The sequence below is a fragment of the Neltuma alba genome, unplaced genomic scaffold, assembly GCF_004799145.2.
Source record: "Neltuma alba isolate B1F8T4 unplaced genomic scaffold, ASM479914v2 tig00008130_pilon, whole genome shotgun sequence".
In the NCBI taxonomy this organism is placed as follows: domain Eukaryota; kingdom Viridiplantae; phylum Streptophyta; class Magnoliopsida; order Fabales; family Fabaceae; genus Neltuma; species Neltuma alba.
The window spans coordinates 5,130-26,899 of NW_021634955.1; the positions used below are offsets into that span (position 1 = coordinate 5,130).

Below are 21,770 nucleotides of genomic sequence, written 5' to 3' on the forward strand. Positions count from 1 at the left end.
TGTGTGTGTGTGTGTGTGTGTGTGTTGTTTTCACATTTAATCATTCGTTCAAAAATGCGATTTAAATATAGGGAAAATGATATATCATCGAAAAGAATCCCTAGGATATTACACCATAATTATTTTTTCTGAAGAAACAAATATGCAAGTTTTTATAATTTTATTTTAATTAGATTTCAGTAGTTTTTTAATCATGTCTTTATAGTTTTACCTAATTTTAATTAGATCTTTATGTTTTTTTTTTCTTTTCTATGAATCACCTCAAAGTTTGCAGACCTGAGTAAAAATTAGATAAAATTATAAGAATTTGTGAAAAAGAAAAGCAAACTACAATGGTAAATTATGATGACCTAATAAAAAGAAGGAAAAAAACAATAAAACTCTTATTAAAAATCAAGTAAAGCTATAAGGATTTGTAGATTGATTTTTCTATTTTTTTTCCTCAATTAAGAATATTCTCCTATTGGTACTATTTCAGCTGATGATCAAAAAAGCGACTTCCCTCCATGAAATGTAATTGACTTTTAAATGGTTTTGCTTCGCATGAAATAAATATATAAGAAAAGTTTTGTATATAAAATTTTTCCCCCAAAAAGTAATTATGTAATTTCAAGAACATCAAGCTCATCCAAATATTAAACACAAATAAGTTGGAACTATATATAGGTTCATTGCTAGAAAAACAAGAACTTTGATTACTTAGCCTGGGTGTCTCCCACCTTATCACAGTACTCCTCCGGTCCTTAATATAGGACCTAATTCTTGAGTTAGTTTTGGTTCTAAATATAAGACCCATTTCTCATATTTATCAATTTTCTCTAAATTACCCCTATAGATACTCCCTCAACCATAATCAAATAGAAGAAGGAGGGGGGTATTAAAAAAGATGATTGTGGTGTTTTAGGAAAAATATGTCACTTTTCTTATAATTAACTAACTTACCTAACTTCCTTAATTTAATCAAATTAGTTAAATGGGTCTTATATTAAGGACCGGAGGAGTAGTTAGACTTCCTCTCTTCTTCTTCTTCTTTGCCTTCAGAACTGCAACCATACTTCTGATACCTAAATCAAACATTTGATCATCCAATAGTGTGAACAACATCAATAACCAAAAATACCAAATCATTCTGCGCTTATCACTATGTTATAAGTCATTAATTTGTTTGATGTTAGCCTAAAAGACCATCTGAATGACTCAGTAGTCCAAGTTTGAAGTTATTTGCAACTAAAAACTTATTAGTATGTTATAAAAATATCCACCAGTTTCAGCACGAGATATTCATCACTTATCATTCAAATCAACATAATACATATCCATTGATGAAACTTTTTTTTTTTTCCTGTTTAAACATTAAGAAAGCTGAAAGTAGAATCCAGAGGTAAAGAAAAAACAGAGATTTATACTCCTCAACAGCAGACACAACTTCACCAGCTTTGGACATCTCTGACTAGAGTTCAGCTGAAACTTGCAAAGACCAAACAAAAAGAATCAGAATCATCGATTATACGTAAATAAGTTGAAAAGGATAAGATAGTTTACGAGGAGTATGCATGGTTTATCTTACATGGAAAGAACAATGTGTGGATCTGGTGGTGGAAAGGTAGAGAGAGAATGAGAGTAGAACAAAATAGAAGAACAGAAAGAAGAGCATAAAAGAGGGAAAGAGAAAGCAGCTTAGTGGTCTTTTTGTTGCTTGGTGGTATGAAAATTAAATTTCTTCTCAGAAATCTTACGGGTTTAATCCCACTTATAACTTTAATCAGTTAATATTCTTTAATTAAATTAAAAAAAAGAAAGGCAGAAGGGATCAGAGAAGGTAGAGTAGTTGTATCAATTATATTATCATTAATCATTGATTGATTTATATGATCAAAATCTCGTATCAGCGAATTGGTTGGTCTAATGTGTCTTTTTTTTTTTTTGAAAAAAAGAATAATATATTAACAAATAAACAAAATGTTAAAAAAAATTTATTGTATAGGATTCCTGAATTATGCCAGGGAAGGGTGGGAAACAACTTAAAAAGATTAAAGTAATGGATTCGGAATCTGTCAAGAAGTGATCTGCCTGGAAAATAAATTTTCTTTTTATAACAAAACTATAAATATAAGATATTTCCCAATTAATTTACACGCATTCATTAAAACTAATTAAAAATTTGAAAGTTGCCATAAAATTTAAATAATGTTTAATATTATCTTTATTAATTATATTAATTCTCATGTCACATTAATTTTTATTTTCTTTCCCCACTCTTATTGTAACATCCTATTTTAGAAACTTTCATTACACACATTTCTTTTTCTTCTAGTTGTTGAATTCAGTTTTCGTGATTTCAAGTTGATAAAACTTGATCCTGTTTTAATATAATATTACCTCCGATTCTATTTTTAAAATCTTATTTGTAGACTTCAAATAAAATCTTATAATCAAGACCGGAGGTAGTATTTGAAAAATGAGATTCATATGAATCTCAATAACAAATAGAAGTTATAATAAATTATACAGACGATCATTTATAGTAACCACGTTGAAATGTGTATTCCATATAGGAATACTCATAATAATTATAACTGTGTTTAAAGTTTAAACCATGACACCTATAATTTATTAAGGAAAAATCTGGAAATACAAAATGGTAAATTTTTTAACCTCCGCTCTCTTCCTTCTCATCTCCTTCTTGTACAATCAATCGCCACACTCCCTCATGTGACAAATAATATTGATTTATACTTCCGGATTTCATTTATTGCTTCAATATTTCCCATACATTGCCCTCCCATTAGTTGTGTCCGATTTCAGTGCTCATCGTATTGATAAGTGTTATGTTCCTCATAGTTGCTGTGAGATATGTATTGCTTAAATACAGTTTCAACTTTCAACTACTCATGTGTAAAATTTTCAACTAACAATTTTGAATAAAAAAATATTTTTTAAAAAAAATTGATAGTTAAAAGATTATTTTCATTTTAGAATTTTTACACATTTAAATATTTTTTAAGAAATAAAAACTAAAATTCAATCTCAGCTATTCAAATTAATAGAAAAACTCATTCCCTCATAGAACACAAAACTATAATGATCATTCTTTCTGTCCATCACTTGTCTCAATGTAGTAAAACCTAATCCTTTCCTTGGCACAATTGTGAGCTTGGAAGCACATGGAGGTGACACCTAAGGCTTATTTGCCTCTTCCTTCCGGACGCGGCTTCTCTCCTTTTCCCTTACCATCCGCTGCCCTCCTCTACCCTCAAAGCTGCAGCGTTTTGAGTGAAAAACAAGAGAGAGTGAGAGCTTTTCTATAAAAAAAAAAAATTCAGTACTCTAAAATATTTTTTCAGTATCATTAAGTATCCTAAATTAATTTTTAATGCATTTATCACTCTATAATATTTGTTAATAGTACTCAACATCTAACTCTCAGTGTCCTAAAATATTTTTTAATAGCATCCAATATCCTAAAATCTTTTTAGTAATACCTAGTATCTGACATCCATCATATTAAGATATTTTTCTAATAACACCCAATATCATAAATTAATTTTTAGTATATCTAACGCCCTAAAATATTTTTTAATAGTATTTAGTATCTTGAAATAATTTTTCATATAATATTTTATGGTCACTAAAATTTAGTTCAAGATACTTGGTACTACTAAAAAAACACCGCAGCATGTTGGATGTTGTATATTACTTAAAAAAATATTTTAGCCTGCTAAGTGGATCAAAAATTATTTTACAATACTAAGTGCTATTAAGAAATATCTTAAAATGCTGAGTGTTAAATATTGGGTGCTATTAAAAAAATATTTTACCTTACTAAGTGCATTAACAATTAATTTAGGATAGAAAATGACACTGAAAAAATATTTTAAAGTATTAGATATTTTTTTTAAATTAAAAAAGCCCTCTCCCTCCCTTGCTCTCACTCAAAACGCTGCAGCTTTGAGGGTAGAGGAGGGCAGCGGATGGTAAGGAAAAAGGAGAGAAGCCGCGTCCCTTCCTTTTAGGAATCCTCTTATTAATCATTAGACTCAACTTCCCTTAATTCCTTGTCCAACTATTTGGACCCATGCAATAAGTTTTTGCCTTCTCGGAAGCGCCTTTTTTTTTTTTTATATAGCTGTGTTGATTTTATGGGTTAGTTCGTGGGCCGTCCAATAAAGTGTGGCCAATTATTGTTATGCCTGCAACAAACGAGTTAGGAAACAACCAACAGAAGTTGTGTCTAATAAAAAAAATTAATTTCTCACAACATGACAAATTAAATATAAAATTTTTATTGAGAGAAATATTTATATTTAGTATCTGACGGCATTTTAAATAGGATTGCTTCTAAAAAAAGATTATAGCAAAAAAAAAAAAAAGGTATTAGAATCCATTTGTCTATTTGGAGAAGATAAAAAGCAAATAAACTAATTCGGATTTAAGACCATATATGAGAATTTAAAATGCTGATATGGCGTGGCAGCCAATATCGCCTTGCCATGTCACTAGGTTGATGTGAAAGTATATTACTGCGACACATTAGTAGCATTGCTGTAGATATTACTACCTTTGATCCTTAATATAAGAGTTAATTTAACTTTTAATGTAGTTCTAAATATAAGACCATAATACACTTTGTTTCTAATATTTATCCATTTTTTAATGTAGTTCTTGTAATAGTTACACATGTTAAATATTCAATCAAATGATAGATTTAACTAATATATGATTAGTAAGGATATTTTAGAAAAAAAACAACACCTAATTATTACAAATAACTAACTTAAAAAACTTTCTTAATCTATTTAAATTAGTCAACTAACTTTTATATTAAGAACCGGAGATAGTATTATTTTTTGAATTAAAAGAAGAGATGTTAAGAAGATTATGAATATTCTCAAAAAATTCTATACAAATATTTGTTAATTACAACATGTTAAAATATGTCTTATTTACTAATCTGCCACTCATTATAATAAATTCTTACTTTATTTAGATATTATGATTGTTGCATAAATCCTATTCTAATATGATTAAAATCATGCCACTTGCATCACATGATAAAAAAAAATTTAAAGGTATATATTTTTCAAAGTTTTTTAAACCAATGTTTGAGTTTAAAGACAACTAAATGAATAGTTTTAAGAAATATTTTCAAAAATATTAAAATTATTAAATTAATCAAATTTATATATTTTAAAAGTATCTTTAAATGCATATTTTTCATGATATAATTTGATTAATTACAAATTAAAAAGAGAAAGTGGGGTGGACTGGTAAGAGATGGAAAGAGCAACGGTGGCGGGAATAAGATGCGGTTTGACTGACGCGCGCCAGCAAGAAGTTCCTCGACGCGCCAGACTCGTCGCGTTTGAAATTGGGGAATTGGAAAATTGAAAAATCCTATTACAGCATTACATCGCTCCATCTCGGTGATAGCTGTGCGTGGTATCAGCCGCCTTTGACAGTGAGTTCCTTTCTTTTTCTCGAATCTTTCTTAACTCCTGAAAAATTGATTGAAGAATTGGTGAAGAGGGGGAATTCATGAATTTGATTGTTTGCTTGGTTAATGGGAAAATTTAGACAATTTGTTTTCGGATTCAATTGAAGTAAAATTTTGTTTATGTAATTTGCAAGGTCAATACGATTGGCTGTGGTTTTCTACTCTTTCTCTTTTACTGATAGGTTTTGGCTAGTTATTCTTTTCTTTGGATTGGTTCTGTCCGACTATTGTTTATTTCTTTCGCAGCTCTTAGAATATTGAACTAGGAGTTTTGGGATCAACATTTCATGCATTGCATTCTTAGAGAAATGAACCAAGTTTTAGCTGAGACTGAGTCCATTTACCTGACTTTGGGAACCATTTTAGGTTAAAGCATTACCTTCCTGGATTATGCGCCACTCATTGACGATGTTGCTATAATGCGTGGCTGCTTTTAGCTAGGAAACTGCTTATTGTTTGCTATCAGTATAATTTGAAGCAGGAATAGTTCATCATTATCATCACTATCACTACCAGAGTGCTAAAATCATACTAATTGGGTTGCAAAAGCTTGCGGCCCTGCATCCTTTGCCCTTGAAACATGTGGTATCTGTTTTTCTGGTGTTCATTCCATAGAAATCAACATTTTCATTTTAGTGCACCTTTTCTCGCAGAAAGTTTATTCATTTTTGTGCAGAAATTGCTGGCATGGCATAAATGTATAATGATGTTGTTTTTCATTATAGAAAATCTATTCCAGCCGGTGAAGCAGAGCCAATATCAAAATCTTATCTGAAACCGTATTGTGGGTGCATGATGGACAGTGATAACGAGTTTACATTTTGTCAGGTAAGATAAATACTTTTTCTAGGCAGCATAATTATACATATATCATTTTCTTTTGTGTTTTGAAATGTATTATTCGGATATACACTTTGCCATGCAAATTTGCTTGATTTTGTAACCTTGCCTTGCATATTTCTTTCTAAATTTGATTGATGTTATGATTATATAGGTCAGTTCCCCTGTTAATCAGGATGGCCATGAAACCAATAAGCTTGCTTCAGATGTGGGTGCTATTACCCTAAAAGAAGAATCCTCCAATACAAGTGGGAGTCATGGTGAGAATAGTGGTGCCCTACGGATGAATGGGTTACCAGATAATTCCGACTCTAAGAAGCAGGCTTCAGTTGGTTCTTTGTCTTACAGTGTAATTGACACAACACCATCAAATCAGGGACAGGTATTGAATACAAAAGCCGTATCAAGTGATGCTGAGAATTCACTTCAGAAGTCATCAAAACAAAGAAAGCCAATGGAAAAGCCAAAATCTCGGGTCAAAGTTCCTTTTGAGAAGGGCTATAGCCAAATGGACTGGCTAAAGCTTACTCGAACACATCCTGACCTTGCAGGTTCTCTTATTGAAAATTTTGTAATGCAATTATTCATTTAGTTGTTTTGGAAAGGTTCTGAAAATTAGTTAGTGCCTTGTTAGAGAATAATTTCAAAGAAACATCTATAATTGTCCATTATAGTTGAAACTATCCCCATATATTTTACTCTCACTATTTTCATTTTGTTGACACCCCATGTTCTGTCTCTTCAACTACTTAGACACCAATTTAACTAAGTACGTGATGTCAATGGGTTGGAAGAAAACTAACTGCTACGGGCATTATAACATTTAGTATTTCCATGACTTGACTCCAATTTTGGGTTTTCAAAGTGTTTGTTTTAAATATTCACTCAGTTTCTTGTGATGAGACTGGAGGGTTAAGCGAGAAAGCCTGTTAATTATTCCCAAACATTTTTTTTTGTTTAATTTATTGCCCACTTAAGTGATTGTGTGGCTACAATTCCTTACTAGAATTCCTTCTGTCTGTCCAAAGAAGATTGATTGAGCTACATGTGGCTTTTGCTTGAGCAGGCAGGAACACCTGTATTCCTAATCCTTCATTTTATATGACATTTCGAAGATGTTATTGACCAACAGCTTATATGTATAATAATATAATTCGCCTAAAAGTTTTTAGGTACCAGCACTCAATTCTGTTCCGATGAATGAATTCTCTGCAAGTCTTGACAGAGTTTTGGAAGTAATGTTTTAATCGAAGCCTTCTGATTCCAGGTTTGAATGGACAATCAAACAGGAGACTTATTTCTATGGATGAAGTTAGACAACACCAAACAGAAGGGCAAATGTGGACCGTTTTAAAAGGGCGTGTTTACAATATATTCCCATATATGAAGTTTCATCCTGGTGGTATGCTTATTAGCTCAGTTTGCAAGTTTTGGGTTATGCTTTTTGAATTCTTATTACTAAGTTCATGAAAATGAACTCTTCTCAAGAAGAGTTAGTTTTATTTACTTGAGAAAAAAGATTATATTAACAAAAATTTATCTCTCAGGTGTTGATATGCTGATGAAGGCAGTTGGAAAAGATTGTACCTCTCTCTTCAGTATCCTTTTTGCAGTTTTTTCAATGTGAAGTAATTCAAGATTGAGCAGTATTATTATGAATCTATGTTTATATCATTTTGGTGGATTGCTGAGTCAAATTTTAAGCTTCCTCTGTAACCATCATCTAATCTTGATAAATGCTTCTTGCTTGCCAGAGACATTGAATAGCATGCTGAAAATTTTACTCCTGAGTTTAATCAACATATTACTTTGCAATTTTATTTTTTTGAGGAATTCGAGTTTGGGAAGCATAATTGCATTAAATAATCCAAAATCATGTGCAGCTGGAGCAAGCACGGCTTTGAGAGACAGACTTAAGTGCTTCGGGAATCTGGCTCTATCTAGTAGCTTGATTATTCCCATCTTTCTGTTCATGCATATTCCATGTATGAAAGCCTGTAACTGAAGTCACAAGTAAACTGGGCTTGCTCATCTTTTCATGATTACCTTCTCTTGATACTTTTATATCGTGCACTGTTTCTGCTCTTTAATGACTGCTCACCTCTTTATCCTTAATCATTTAATCCAGATAAATATCATGCTTGGGTTAATGCAGAATTCTTATTGGAGAAATGCCTTGTGGGTACTTTAGATGATAGTCAGTGAAGAAAGGAGAGTTGTGTACTAATAATGAATCGTCACATTTCATGAAATAGCATATATAAACTTGCCTTGGCTCCATTGTACGTCTTTATATACAACGAGGAATAAATTTTTCACTTGCTTATTTTTATAGAATCCCTACGGGAATCTTTTGTACAATTACAGACGAGCACTGTTAAGTTGTAAACTGGGATATTCTATTGGCATTTAATATGTGATTGTTGAATCTGTTCAGTTTAAAGAACTTGTAACATTCTGGTATTGATGAATTTATATCACTAATTCTGCAAGTTAAAGTTGTTGCTCCGCCTCTGTTAAGCCGTTCAGAATATGTTCGACTCCTTGACATATTTGATTACATGTTAGACCCCAAAAAAAAAAAAAAAAGCACTTGAGAATTTCAGCCCAAAAGACAAATTGTAATGTGAAAAGCTTGCAAAATGCCTTTTATATTCCTTAAATGAGGTCTCAGGGAAAGAAGATAATTACCAGTGAGTCGTGATGATAAGAAAATAGTTGTCATCTATTATTCTGTAACTTGTTATTGCCGGTTGTTCTGTTATTACTGGATTTTTTAATAATTATGTTCCTTATTTGGAACTTCATTACAATTTCTCCTATGCTTAAAGTTTATTTTTGCTCTAAATGTTTATTTTGTGTCAATTTCATCATATATGTTTGCGAGAATTCTCCACGTCTTCCTAAATGCTAGTAGCATCTTATTGCTCAACAGAGTTAGCTGACCTGTAAAATACATGGCCTTGCAAATTCAACCACCCTGGTTGGTCCATTTAGGAATGCTACGAACAACGAGCTCTAGTTAGGAAGCAAGTCTCAACCAGGTTAGGTTAGGAATTGAAGAATTGAACTAATGGCGTTCACCTTTTACTGGGGTGATCACGTTAGGTTGTTTAATAATTATGGAGGTGTGGTATGCACGTAAGCATCTTCTAATAATTGTTTGGAGATGTATACATCTAATTCTGTTCATGTAATTGAATACTGATAGCTAGTAGGAGGATATTAAGAGCTTTTGCAAATGTGCAAGACAAAGTTGACCCTGGCTTCAAACTTTCGGGGTGAAAAACTAGTTTTGTCTTTGAAATTTTTATAGCTTGTGGCTCTTTCAGATAGATAATGTTTTGGCCGTTGATGCTGGCAAGTTATAACCTCAATTTCGAAAGGCATGACCTTGCATGCGTTGAATTTTGTAGTTTAAGGGCATTTGTTGGATTGAGGATAATGGAGAAAAAGGTTTTATTTGGAGTTTTTTTTTTCGTTTTAATTCAAATCATACCGTAACCAACCACCCCAAAAAAAAAGGGGGGGGGGGAATTCGTCAATTTAAACATACTGATTTTAATCTACAGCTATGAAAATACCATCAATTACCAAAGGACAGAGAACATTGTACACTATGCATATCTAACCTGATCAACCTCTTACATTATAGAGGAAGATCAATCAAATGAGTATAAGGATTGTCGAGACTATGAGCTTCTCTAACCAACCAATTCATATATTCATTAATTTCTCTATATGTGTGGCTTAGCTAGGTGTTCCAATTTTCAGCCTGATGTTCAATCCTTTTTTTGCGCCAAATGGTGTTCAAATTTAAACTACTTTCAAATGCACCAACCTTATTTAAGTCCTTTAGAAAAATATTGAAATGATGTTCTAATTTAAGCTACTTTTAAATGCATCAACCTTATTTAAGTCCTTTAGAAAAATATTGAAGTCTTATGGGAAATAGAGAAGGGATGATCATGTTACTACATCCAATACTTAATATAATAGCTAGTTAATTAATATGTATAAATTAAGAAAATTAAATATATTAGTTAATTATAGTAATATGATATGATTTTTGTAAAATACTCTTCTATAACATTAGTATTTTATATAAGTTTTTTTGGGTGATATATTATATATAAGTTTATGAATTAGTTAAATCAGTTTTCCAAATAAAATAATAAACACGAAAAATCAAGTGAATTAAGATTTTATATTTAGAACTAAATTTAATTTCTAATTATATCTTATACTACCTCCGGTCCTAATTATAAGAGCCAGTTGACTAATTTGAGGAGATTAAGAAAGTAAATTGAGTTAATTAAATGTATTGACTGGAACTATTATTGTTAGAAGAGCTACTTTGAAAAATATATATATAAATATGAGAGATAAAGTGGACTAGGGTCTTACAGTTAGAACCAAAATAAAAGTCAAACAGAGTCTTATATTAAGGACAGGAGGTAGTATTAAATACTACCTCCGGTCTTTAATATAAGACCTCGTTTGACTTTTAGTTTGGTCCTAATTATAAGACCCCAATCCATTTTGTCTCTCATATTTATGCATTTTTTTCCCAGATAGTCCTTCTAATAATGATAGTTCTAGCCAATACACTTAATTAGCAAAGATATTTTAGTAATGACAACACTTATTTATTACAAATAACTAACTTAACTTACTTCTTTAATCTCCTCAAATTAGTTAACTGGGTCTTATAATTAGGACCGGAGGTAGTATCAAAAGAAGTAGGGTACATTTTAATATTCTTCACATCACATACCTCATGAATATTTATAGCCAGGTTGCCAAAAAATATACGCGACTAAGACAACTAAGATGGAGACATCGCCTTTACAAGCACTTAGAAAGCTGAGGGCGTGTTGGCATGATTGTTCAGTGATCCAAACTAACTTCTCAGCTGAAAGCAAAAACCAAAAAAAAAAAAAAAAAAAAAATCAAAAGAACGAGATTTTGGTTTTGAAATGCCAAAACCGTCTTAAGATTGTACTGATTTGATCCTTAATATAGGACTTAATTGTTAAGTTAATTTTTCATATTTATAAATTTTTTCTAAATCACCTTTATGGATACTCTTTCAACTATAATTAAGTAAGTGAAGGAGAAAGAATACTAAGAAAGATTATTATGGTGTTTTAGGAAAAACATATTATATTTCTTATAATTAACTAACTTATCTAATTTTCTTAATTTAATCAAATTAGTTAAAAAGATCTTATATTAAGTAGTGAAAGAGTATCATAAATAGGTGGTTAAATCATTATTGAAGTTAAAGGAGAAAAAACTGCTGTCACTCTTCGATATAAGAATTAATTGAAAGGTTGAATTTGATTTTAAACACAAAAGCTCAACTTATTTTATCTTACAAATTTATAATTTTTTTTGAAAATATTTTTATTAATTATAAGAAATTTTCATTAAAGAATAGGTACAATACACATGATTAAATATAACAGCTTAAGAAAGTCAAAATATATTTATTACAAATAAGCAGTTTAATTAATTTTTTTTATCTCTCCAAATTAGTTATCTAGCTTTTACATTAAGAACTGGATATCCAAGTGGTTTAAGATATCTGATTATTGAAACTTTCTTTAAAAAAAAAAGAAAGAAACTAAACAGACCACGATTGCTCTCGAAGTAGTTCAGTGTACAACACATTGTCACAAATCAGGATTCTCAAACTCATTCATGTTGTCTTGCTTATTTCCTGCCTCGTAACATGCTAGAACTGCATCCACCTGTGACTGTCTGGTCCAAAAAATCTGGTCTTGTCCCCACTCGAGTTTGCAGATAACTTTGTATTGATCCAATCTTATCTCTTCGTAACAAAATACCCCTTTTCCATGGATCTACTCCTATAAGTTCACATGGGCAATCCCACTAGTTCTATAATGTTCTGTACCATTTTTTTTTCCTCTCAATTCTTGTTAGATTGTCTCATGTTTACAAATCCGGACAAAGCCATGTTGCTCACCTATGATGAATGGTACAACTTTCTATAGATTTTATATTATTATTCATTAATTAAACATATTTTCCTTCGTTAATCTCACATGCCATACAAGGCAAGAAACGTCACAGAAGAGACAAATCTTGGCAGATCCCAATGCTTCATCAAGCACATGATTGGTTACAGGGTTGCATTTACAGAGAGGTCTCTTGCTTCGTTAGCTGAGTAATGCAGGCATGATCTTGCTTGAGCTTGATGTCGGGAACTGCATGATTGAATTGAAGATAAGTGGGACCACTGTCTCCATGCTTCTTTCTTGTTGCTATTTAAAAGAAGTACGGGGATAAAACTCAATTGGAGTCTTCATATTGCCTTCTTCTTAATATAAGAGCTAGATAATGAATTTAAAAAAATTAAGAAAATTAGTTAAGCTAGGTAACATTAACAAATATGTGTCGATGTTCCTAAACTTTTTTTTTTTAATCATATGTATTGAGACTATCCTTTAATGGGAACCTTTATAATCAATAGAGATATTTTAGAGAAAAGATTATAAATTTGAGAGACAAAGTAAATTAAGATCTTATATTCAAAATCAAATCTAATTTTCAACTAACTTATATATTGAGAACAAGAAGTAGTATTATATAAAATCTCTAACAGGTCATACTCTTCATAAATTAAGAATAATATAGCTCATTTCGACACACAAGATTTATACCCATTTCTGTTAAAACTTGTTTAAAGAAACTATCGATTTGTTAGCGACACTAAGCTTGTTCTTTGAGGGTGAGCATAGAACAGAGGTAAAGGTTGTTACCATGTGACTTGGGCTTCACGGATTTAAATCTTGAAAACAAACCCTTCGTTTTCAAGGGTAAAACGGTGTGTATCTATTACTCCATAAACCCCACATGATAGAAACCTCATGCACTAGTTACTATCTCCGGTCCTTAATATAAGACTCTGTTTGACTTTTATTTTGGTTCTAAATATAAGACCTCAATCCACTTTGTCTCTCATATTTATACATTTTTTTGCCAAAGTAGCCCTTCTAATAATGATAGTTCTAATCAATACACTTGATTAGCAATGATATTTAAGTAAAGACAACACCTATTTAAGACAAATAACTAATTCCATTTACTTCCTTAATCTCCTCAAATTAGTCAACTAGCTCTTATAATTAGGACCGGAGGTAGTACTAAAAAAAACTGAGCTTGCCTTTTGAAGTATTTTGGGGAAGTACATTGTTGATCTCATGACTATGATCCGAATCAAATAAGTGTGATTTTAATCTAGATTTTAATTGAGTCAATTATCATTATTAAAGTCGAACCTAACAAGTAGGGGGAAAAAAAATCAAAATCTAGATCATATAAATCAAACAATAATTTCAATTGGCAAAAAAAAAAAGGAGGAAAAAACCACTTGACATGATCCTTTTGTGTATAGAAGCTCACACGCATATGATATAGCCGGTTATATTTTAGAAGCTTACAAGTGTCTTATGTCGTATATAGTGAGCCCTATAATATAATATATTGGAAAACTTGCAAAAGATCATTAACAAGTCAATTACTAGTTATTTGAGAAAAGCAGAGGAACCGTTCAAAAACCGACAACAAAGCCACGTGTTGCATGGGTCATTTTGTGCGCATCTTAGTAATCTAATTCTTTAATTTAACCAAAGATAAGTCATCCATGTCAGGACAAGATATTCGCACAAAAAAAAAAAGAGGTAAATAAAATAATATTGACCTTAAGAAATTGACCTGTCTTGAATTTGAATCCAATGCATCGTGCCTAACCACATGTCACATGCCTTTCTAGCCAACCCTTTTAATTAGAATTAAAATAAGTAAATTTTGTTAAGTAATTAATTAGTTGGTTCGGTCTTTGAGATTAGAATATATAAATCTTGTATGTAATTAATTAGTTGGGATCAGTCTTTGAGGAACACTGTTTTGATCCCCTGTTCGTGTAAAGAATAAGAGAATGACAAATGATGAAAATCAGACACTTGATGAGTAGTGACTTGTGAGTCTCTTGATAAATAATTATAACCAGAGGACCATAAGTTTCACGATAAGCAATTATACAAACTTGAGTTTAAGTAACTGTTTGAAAATTTCCAATCACATAGTATTACTATAATTGATGAACTCAACTTTAAGCAACAGGGGACACCATAACTTGATCAAGGACAGGGCCACAAAGGGATCCAAAGTCATCAATTCTGGTATGGTAGTAGGAACTGTAGAATGTGATCCTGGTTCTGGGTTCAATTGCTTTGAATCTAAAACTTGCAGTCTTGAAGCCTCCCTTCCCTACAGATTGGTAAGGAACTTTAAGGGTATCTTTCGCGGCAAAAGCTTCCACCATCATTGATCCGTGGCAGCCATTTTTGGCGTCTCCAACGGCGAAAGAGAGGTTGTAGACTTTGTTTGGAACTGTTCTGAGAATCTGAGCAAGGGCACTTTCCCTGCCTGCAACAAGCTCCACTGCCCCATGTCCAAATGGGATATTGAAGTGCCATGAGTCAATGAATTTCACAGCTTTGAGTGATTCAATGATCCAACCAGGAAGTGGAGACAAGAAATCTTGCTGCTTGGGAGGGAGAAGAACGCCATTGGTAGAGTTGAATATAGGGAATGGACCTTCCTCAAAGCCTGAGTTTTTCACCAAATTGCCTGCAAAACACCAAAGATGACACTTTTAAACACAACTGGTAAAGCAAAACAGAAATCCCAGAGGAATTTAATGCCTCGAACACAATTTTAAAGCTAAAAAAACTTCATCCATGCGGCTGACTATGGTACAGATTTGATTTCCAACTGAGAGATGATTAGATTAACGCAGTCTATAAAAGATAGGTAGGTTAAAACTAATCATAACAAGACAGGTAAGCAAGTCAAACGTAAATCCAACTCAAAAAGCATCATTGACATGTCTATCTGTCTCTTCAAAATTAGATTGAACTACTCATATTTCATAAACTAGATCCTCCTAAGAATGTTTCTCTGTAACTACTCTATTTATGTTGACTACAGTGGGTCCCTACATTTGCATAAAACCTAAAATGAGCCTCACGGTCCACTGACTTAAATTGATATATCGATATAAGCAGCAAGGACAAACTTGGAAAGTATTTGCAAATATGTAACAATGTGAATAACATCTGAGAGATACGACCGTGGAAATAAATAATCTAAACAGCCCGACCTGAAAGTTTAATGAGCTAGAAAGATCTATGTAGACATGTATTTATCAAAACGAGAAACCGAAAATGACTCAAATTAGCTGCTGAAATCCAATTATGTTGCAATACTATAAAAGAAGTTCACAGTTGCCCACAGATCAGAAGCATGTAGGTAGGTTTCATTACCTCTGATAGGTCTTGGTGGGTAGAATTCTCTGATAGCAATGGCATCCAAGAGTGGTCCACAGGCAGGGTCTTCTTGGACTCCAGGATTGTGGAATGTGACCTTGGCGATGTTTGAAGTGGCCATGAAACCCCAAGCAATAACATCACCATTGAGACTGTAAAGTGTCTGCAGAGGCACATCCCCACTATGTGGAGGTACTGAGATTCTCAAGATCTCATCTTGAGCACAAGTCCTTGAGGCTCCCAGAATTAGGGCATATAATTGACCTGGCTTGACCTTGATGGTCTGAGAAATTGAAGCATCATTGCCAAGTCTCACAGCATGAATTCCATGAGTCACAGGGAAGAACATCCCTCCAGATTGTGGTCCCCCAGTGACATATTCGACCAGACCAGTGATCTCCCATTTTGGCAAGGCATACTTCCCCACTAGTTTTGTTTTCCGGAGGTTTTTGGGGTCTGGCTTCTCTTCAAAGTTTCCATTTTCAAGATAAGCTGCCAGTAGAAGAAAAAGTTTCAGATTCAGAGTAACAAAAAATTTCTAAGCTTCACCAGAAAGAGTAGAGTAACAGTACAAATCTCATAGACACACTTCACAACTGCATCAGCTTGAGTTCAGACACTAGACATACTCAGGAAGTGAGAATGAGGGTAGATATAGCAGAAAAGTGGAATATATTTGAAGCCAAGAAATTGCATTAAGTTCAAATCAAGCACAGTCAACCTTTTTCTCAGCATAGCGGACAGGGTTGAAAGGTTTTTTCTTTTTGCACAAATGGAATGATTCTAAGGTTACCCATAAAGAGCGTAGCAGCAGTAAGCCATAGACACATTTCAACAAGCATTACAGAGTCCAACAAAATCCATAACTACATCTTGAGCCTGGACACTACACTGTTTACACTCTTAAGTAAGAATGAGAGAGCGTAGAGCGGAAAAACGGAAAAGATTTGAAAGTTTAGACATGGCAACATCAGAATGAAAGCAAATGTAGTTTAAGCTGAACTGGTAAATAAAAATGCGTCAAGTGTTTCACATTTTTTCCCCAGAACATTACCTTCTGCAACTCTGGGTTGAACTGCAGCAAGAGCTGAAGCAGCAAGAAGCAAAGTCAAGCAGAGCACGAATGTGGCTGTGACTCCCATTTGCACTACCAAAGTGCTCAAATGTGAGGCTAAAAGGTACACAGAAGAAAAGGGTTTTGGTGTTGGATGATGGAGAAGGAAAGAGTGAAGCTTTACTGTGTTTTATAGAGGGAAGGAAAGGGGGATTTCGAACAAGACTAGTATCAATCACGTTAAACAGCCCACATGGACAGAACTTTCTTTCAGTTTTCTAACCGGGTTTTTCTCCATAATTCATGGTATCTTTAAAAAATCATTTTTGTGCTTTCCAGGTTACATTTTGAAAGGATGGGACTTTTTGGTTCTTTCCCTTTTTTGATCTTCCCTTATTATGAATCAATTTTTTAATATTTTCTTAGGCAGGATGGTTTGAACTTTAATGTCGGTGCATTCAGATGGCCTCAAGTGCGCTTGGTGCAGTACCTTGGGATTTCCCTCACAGCAACCGTGAGATTGATCCTATGGCTGGTAGATTGACTGGTTTAAAATTATTACCCCACTGCAAAAGTAACTAATTTTACACTAGTGCTTCTCCTAGCCATAGGATCAATCTGACTGCTTCCATGAAGCCCCTCGGGCTTGAGGTGATCCGTATCCTGTGTTGCTAATTACTGAGTAGGTGGGGACGTTAAATGGTGTCCACCAAATTACGCAAGAGAGCCGCGTTTTTTCTCGAGTCCACTTAGGGCTAATGACCAGGACCAAACATAAGATTACCTATCGGGCTATTTCCACTAAAATATTTCCTCCCTTTTTCTTTTTTTTATTTTATAAAATACAATTAACTGAATTGCATTGTCTAAGAAATTAATTAAAATTAGTTAGGTATATAATAAATATGTTAAAAATAAATTTTATTTTTTTAAAAAATACCTTCATTTAGATGAGAGTAAAATAGAAAGTTTACAAATAAATTTTGAGACGACTTCTAAGTATTTCTTATAAAAAAGAGCAAGTCATACCCAACATTGTATCTTATAAAAAGTAAAAGAGGGAGTAATAAAATATGGCATACCCGAAAAGTATTAAAATAGTAAGTAAATTAGCAACTAATATTACTCTTCCTATCTTTAATTTGAAATAAGAGTTATTTAACTAAATTTGATAGATAAATAGACCTAAATAAATTCCTTAATTTAGTAATATGATCTCCCAAAAAATACATTACGTAACAAAAGATTAAGTATTAATTTATAAGTTGGATAAATTGATTCGAGAAAAAATGATAAATGAATCAAGTTTTATATTTAAAATCACCTAAATTATATTGAAGGTCTCCTCCTTCAAAAATATTTATTTTAATTTTAATATATCAATATTCAATATTAAATATATTATACTATCTATGTATCCTGAATAATTGTACTTATTTTGGATCCTCCGTAAATACATGGGGAGTGATATAGTGGTGTAAGTCAGGGGAAAAAATATATATATAGTGATGTAGGAAAAATCTTTATCTAGAAAAAAGAGGTAAGAAAAATCTCTAGATATGGACAAAAATTGTAGTTGAGCCTTTCTCATAATTCAGTATGTACATATATCATATTTTTATTTATTTAAGAATATTAGAATAAACACTTGAAAAAATGTAGTTGAGTCTTTCGCATAATTCAATATGAACAAGCTTTTTGACAATTTAGCCTCCAGTCTAGCAATGAAATCCTGCACCTAAAATGCATATATGGGTAGTTTCGCTTTACCAGCAATTAGATCAGATATACACTTCATGTCTATGTCAATTTTTTATTTTAAAAAAAAGAAATGAAATTCTTATATAAAAAAATTCTAACCTAAAAAATTGCATATGGAATAAGAATTATTTTAAACCATTAAAAAATGAAGATTTTTCCAAGGATTAAAATTATTATTAGTATTTTTATGCTATCATCAATATTTTAAACAAATTTAATATCTGAAATTACTATTCATTTAAATATTTTTGAAAAAAATGAGTCTTAGGGCTTTTTAATCATTAAATTATTATTTAGCTTGATTTTTATTTGATTCTACCTATCACTCTAAGTGAAAAGTAGATGAAAAAAATAAGGAGCAACAAGCATTTGAATTTAATAGAAATGAGGGGAAGAGCGGAAGAAGGGAACAAGCACATGTGCGCGTGGGGCATGGAAATCAAATACAGAGGAAGATGATCTTTAATTTCAAAATGTTGAAATTATTACGGGGTCAGGAGAAACTGGGGCCCAACACCCTAAATTTTGTTTGGGAAGTTTTATTGATAAATTTAAAATAATTAATTAATTTTTATTATAAGTCACCAAATATGATATTACTTACAATTTTTTAAGATTGTTCCTATTTAAACTTTGATGCATTTTTTCTTTTTAACATGTAATTTATAATTTTAATTAATGATAAATTTGGAAATCTTTTTGGAGCAGAGATTACTTTTATCCATAAAATATTCGTAAAAGAGTTATATATAGTTGAAAGTCCTTTTTTTTCTCAACATCACCCAAAAAATATTAAAAAAGAAAAGTAATGTAATCCTAATAGTTAAAAAGCTAATATTTAGTATTAAAAAATTAATATTAACTGTTAATTATTTTTTTAAAAACTATAACGATGCTATTTTTTTTAATATCTCTGAGACAAGGTCGAGTTAATAAAAATTTATGAATATCCACGAATGTTTTGCGAATGGTTTCACAACAACAATACTCTTTTTTATCCAAATTTTTATCCAATTTTTTTAATTATCAAACAAAATTTAATGACTTCACCAATTTTCTTTAATTTGGGTAAACTGGTTGGTACAGAGGGTCATAAAAAAAATAACAACAAAATGAAAAAGAAATCATAACTGATGAGAAACTTTTTGGTGTGGTGTGGATGGGGACCGAGGGATTGCATCTTTCTCTTGAAACGAGGCAGTGCATGTGCTTTCTCTCCACATTCCTCAAATCAAAAAGATCTCCCCACCAAAATGAAAACCCAAGAGTATCGCCAAAAATTAAAAAATGAAAACCCAAAAGGGCCAAGGCAATCGGATTTTTTTTTTTTTTTTGTATTTTTGGCTTGAAACATTATTCTCTTGCTGTGCTTAACGTGTACACTAAATATGAATATCTTTTTTAATAAAGATTTAAATTTTTTGTCATGTTACAAGAAATTAACTCTTTTCCCTATGTCGGTTGGAGGATTATAAAATTAATACTCTTCCGGTCCTTAATATAAGACCCATTTAACTAATTTGATTAGATTAAAAAAGTTAGGTAAGTTAGTTAATTATAAGAAAAGTGACACATTTTTCCTAAAATACCATAATCATCTTTCTTAATACCCTCTCTTCCTCTTCTACTTGATTATGGTTGAGGGAGTATCCATAGGGGTAATTTAGAGAAAAATGATAGATATGAGAAATGGATCTTATATTTAAAACCAAAACCAACTCAAAAATTGGGTCATATATTAAGGACCGGAGGAGTATAAAGCCATGAGCACGAATTTGTCACTGTAATTGCCAAAACACGTTCCGGGGAAAAAAATTGTAAGTTCCTCCTTCAGGTTGACCATTGATGGCATTCCAAGATCATAAATGGACTCTTGTCCGGTCTTATCCCTTCTTTTTCATTACTATTTATTATGTCCATGTGAATGGTAATGGGCTATGCATTCTTCCATTATTTTATTTTACTCTCTTGCTTCCTGATTTAGTTTCTGAAAAATTATTCTCACACTTCTAAATATAAGAGCTACTTAGAATATTTGTTTATTTTAGTTTTAAATATAAAATTCACTTTATTTTATCTTCTGGATTTATAATTTTTTTCAAAACTATTCATATTAATTACATATGTTAAAAATGATTTTCGTTAAGGGATTTGTATTGAAACATGGTAGTTTAACATAACCAAAATATAATTTTAACAAATAATTAATTTAATCATTTTTTTTAAATTTCTGTAGAGTGCAGTTTACATATTTATATCTTATATTAAGAATTGGACGAAGATTCAATTTTTAAAACTCAATGACCAAAATGATAGGGAAGTTTATCCCCTCCATATTCTTCAACGCAATACAAAGTCTTTATATGACTCTCTCTCTCTCTCTCACTAATTAAAATACTATTCCGGAGGATCTAAATTCATCCGAAGTGTCTACAAACGTCCATTTGGAAAAGCCCTCCTTTTCTGGGGACCATATTGCAAAAAAATCTTGGCCAATTCAAACCATCTTTATTACCAATGGAGTTAAGTCTAATAAAAAAAAAGTTAGTTTTTTTACAGCTCCGTGAATCAATGTTCTTTTTTTTTAATGAAAAAAGTATTCACGTTTACCATCCCAGCTGTGTTTTGAACATGATTATTTGAAAAAACAGTCATTTTTGAAAAAGTAGAATTATTTTTGTTTTGCTACGCATTATTATCTTATTAGAGATAATCTTATTTAAGATATTGTTAGACACTAAATGTGGGCATTTCTTTCAATAGAGATTCAAACCTTCATGACATCGTAATAGATTAACCTATTCCGCCAAACCTAACCCTTGTTGTTAGTAAAAAAAAATTTCTTTTTTCTTTTGGTTACAGATAAGTAAAATAACATTAAAAGTAGTATTTTTTTTGGTACAAGAAAGTTTAGGTGAGTTGGGTCTTGGAAGCTTACTAGGGCTAAGGTATGCCTCTAGGCTCAGAGAGCGCTTATAAAGGTACTTACAGATCACCTACCAACAAAGTCTTCACACTGGCAGTGAGATTTGAACTCACGATCTTATAAGTTATGAGTTGACTCCTTACCAACTAGACCGATTTTTGTTGGTATATTAAAAGTAGTTGTTGGCAGTAAAGTTGTTGTTATGCATTAAGGGCCAGGGGGTATATATTAGTTCCAGGCCTGTGGATCTTGGGCGGTTTGGCCCACTTCATGTTCTTGTTGGACATTAACCTCTTATTATCGTAAAGATGTCCCCCGCTTCAGTTAGACAAATTG

The 21,770-nt window shown here is 31.9% G+C and overlaps 2 protein-coding genes across 4 annotated transcripts; one reads left to right on the forward strand and one right to left on the reverse strand.

Moving 5' to 3' along the window:
• The first annotated feature begins 5,357 nt into the window (after positions 1 to 5,357).
• Positions 5,358 to 8,789, forward strand: LOC114753768 (cytochrome b5 domain-containing protein RLF). 3 transcript variants are annotated; one of them, XM_028942476.1, is made up of 6 exons: positions 5,358 to 5,458; positions 6,220 to 6,322; positions 6,489 to 6,885; positions 7,602 to 7,736; positions 7,882 to 7,917; positions 8,218 to 8,456. In XM_028942476.1, exons 2-6 carry the CDS (start codon positions 6,287 to 6,289, stop codon positions 8,337 to 8,339), a joined length of 726 nt encoding a protein of 241 aa, XP_028798309.1. In that variant the 5' UTR covers positions 5,358 to 5,458; positions 6,220 to 6,286; the 3' UTR covers positions 8,340 to 8,456. The 3 variants fall into 3 exon arrangements, with proteins under 3 accessions (XP_028798309.1, XP_028798311.1, XP_028798310.1); XM_028942478.1 differs by lacking the exon at positions 8,218 to 8,456 and adding an exon at positions 8,463 to 8,789 and having other exon boundaries at positions 5,359 to 5,458; positions 7,882 to 7,932; XM_028942477.1 differs by having other exon boundaries at positions 5,371 to 5,458; positions 6,234 to 6,322.
• Positions 8,790 to 14,311: 5,522 nt separating this feature from the next.
• LOC114753766 (uncharacterized) lies at positions 14,312 to 17,029 on the reverse strand. Its single transcript, XM_028942475.1, has 3 exons — positions 16,748 to 17,029; positions 15,691 to 16,185; positions 14,312 to 14,995 (listed from the first exon to the last, which is right to left on the reverse strand). The coding sequence occupies exons 1-3, from the start codon at positions 16,833 to 16,835 to the stop codon at positions 14,475 to 14,477; spliced, it is 1,104 nt and encodes a 367-aa protein (XP_028798308.1). The 5' UTR covers positions 16,836 to 17,029; the 3' UTR covers positions 14,312 to 14,474.
• Between the last annotated feature and the right edge of the window lie 4,741 nt (positions 17,030 to 21,770).

Coding starts and splice junctions, on each gene's coding strand:
- LOC114753768 (XM_028942476.1), top strand. CDS start 6,287: ATGATGGACAGTGATAACGAGTTTACATTTTGTCAG. Junction 6,323..6,488: donor ACGAGTTTACATTTTGTCAG/GTAAGATAAATA, acceptor ATGATTATATAG/GTCAGTTCCCCTGTTAATCA. Junction 7,918..8,217: donor GAAGGCAGTTGGAAAAGATT/GTACCTCTCTCT, acceptor AATCATGTGCAG/CTGGAGCAAGCACGGCTTTG.
- LOC114753766 (XM_028942475.1), bottom strand. CDS start 16,835: ATGGGAGTCACAGCCACATTCGTGCTCTGCTTGACTTTGCTTCTTGCT. Junction 16,186..16,747: donor TCAACCCAGAGTTGCAGAAG/GTAATGTTCTGG, acceptor TTCTACTGGCAG/CTTATCTTGAAAATGGAAAC. Junction 14,996..15,690: donor CCCACCAAGACCTATCAGAG/GTAATGAAACCT, acceptor GGTGTTTTGCAG/GCAATTTGGTGAAAAACTCA.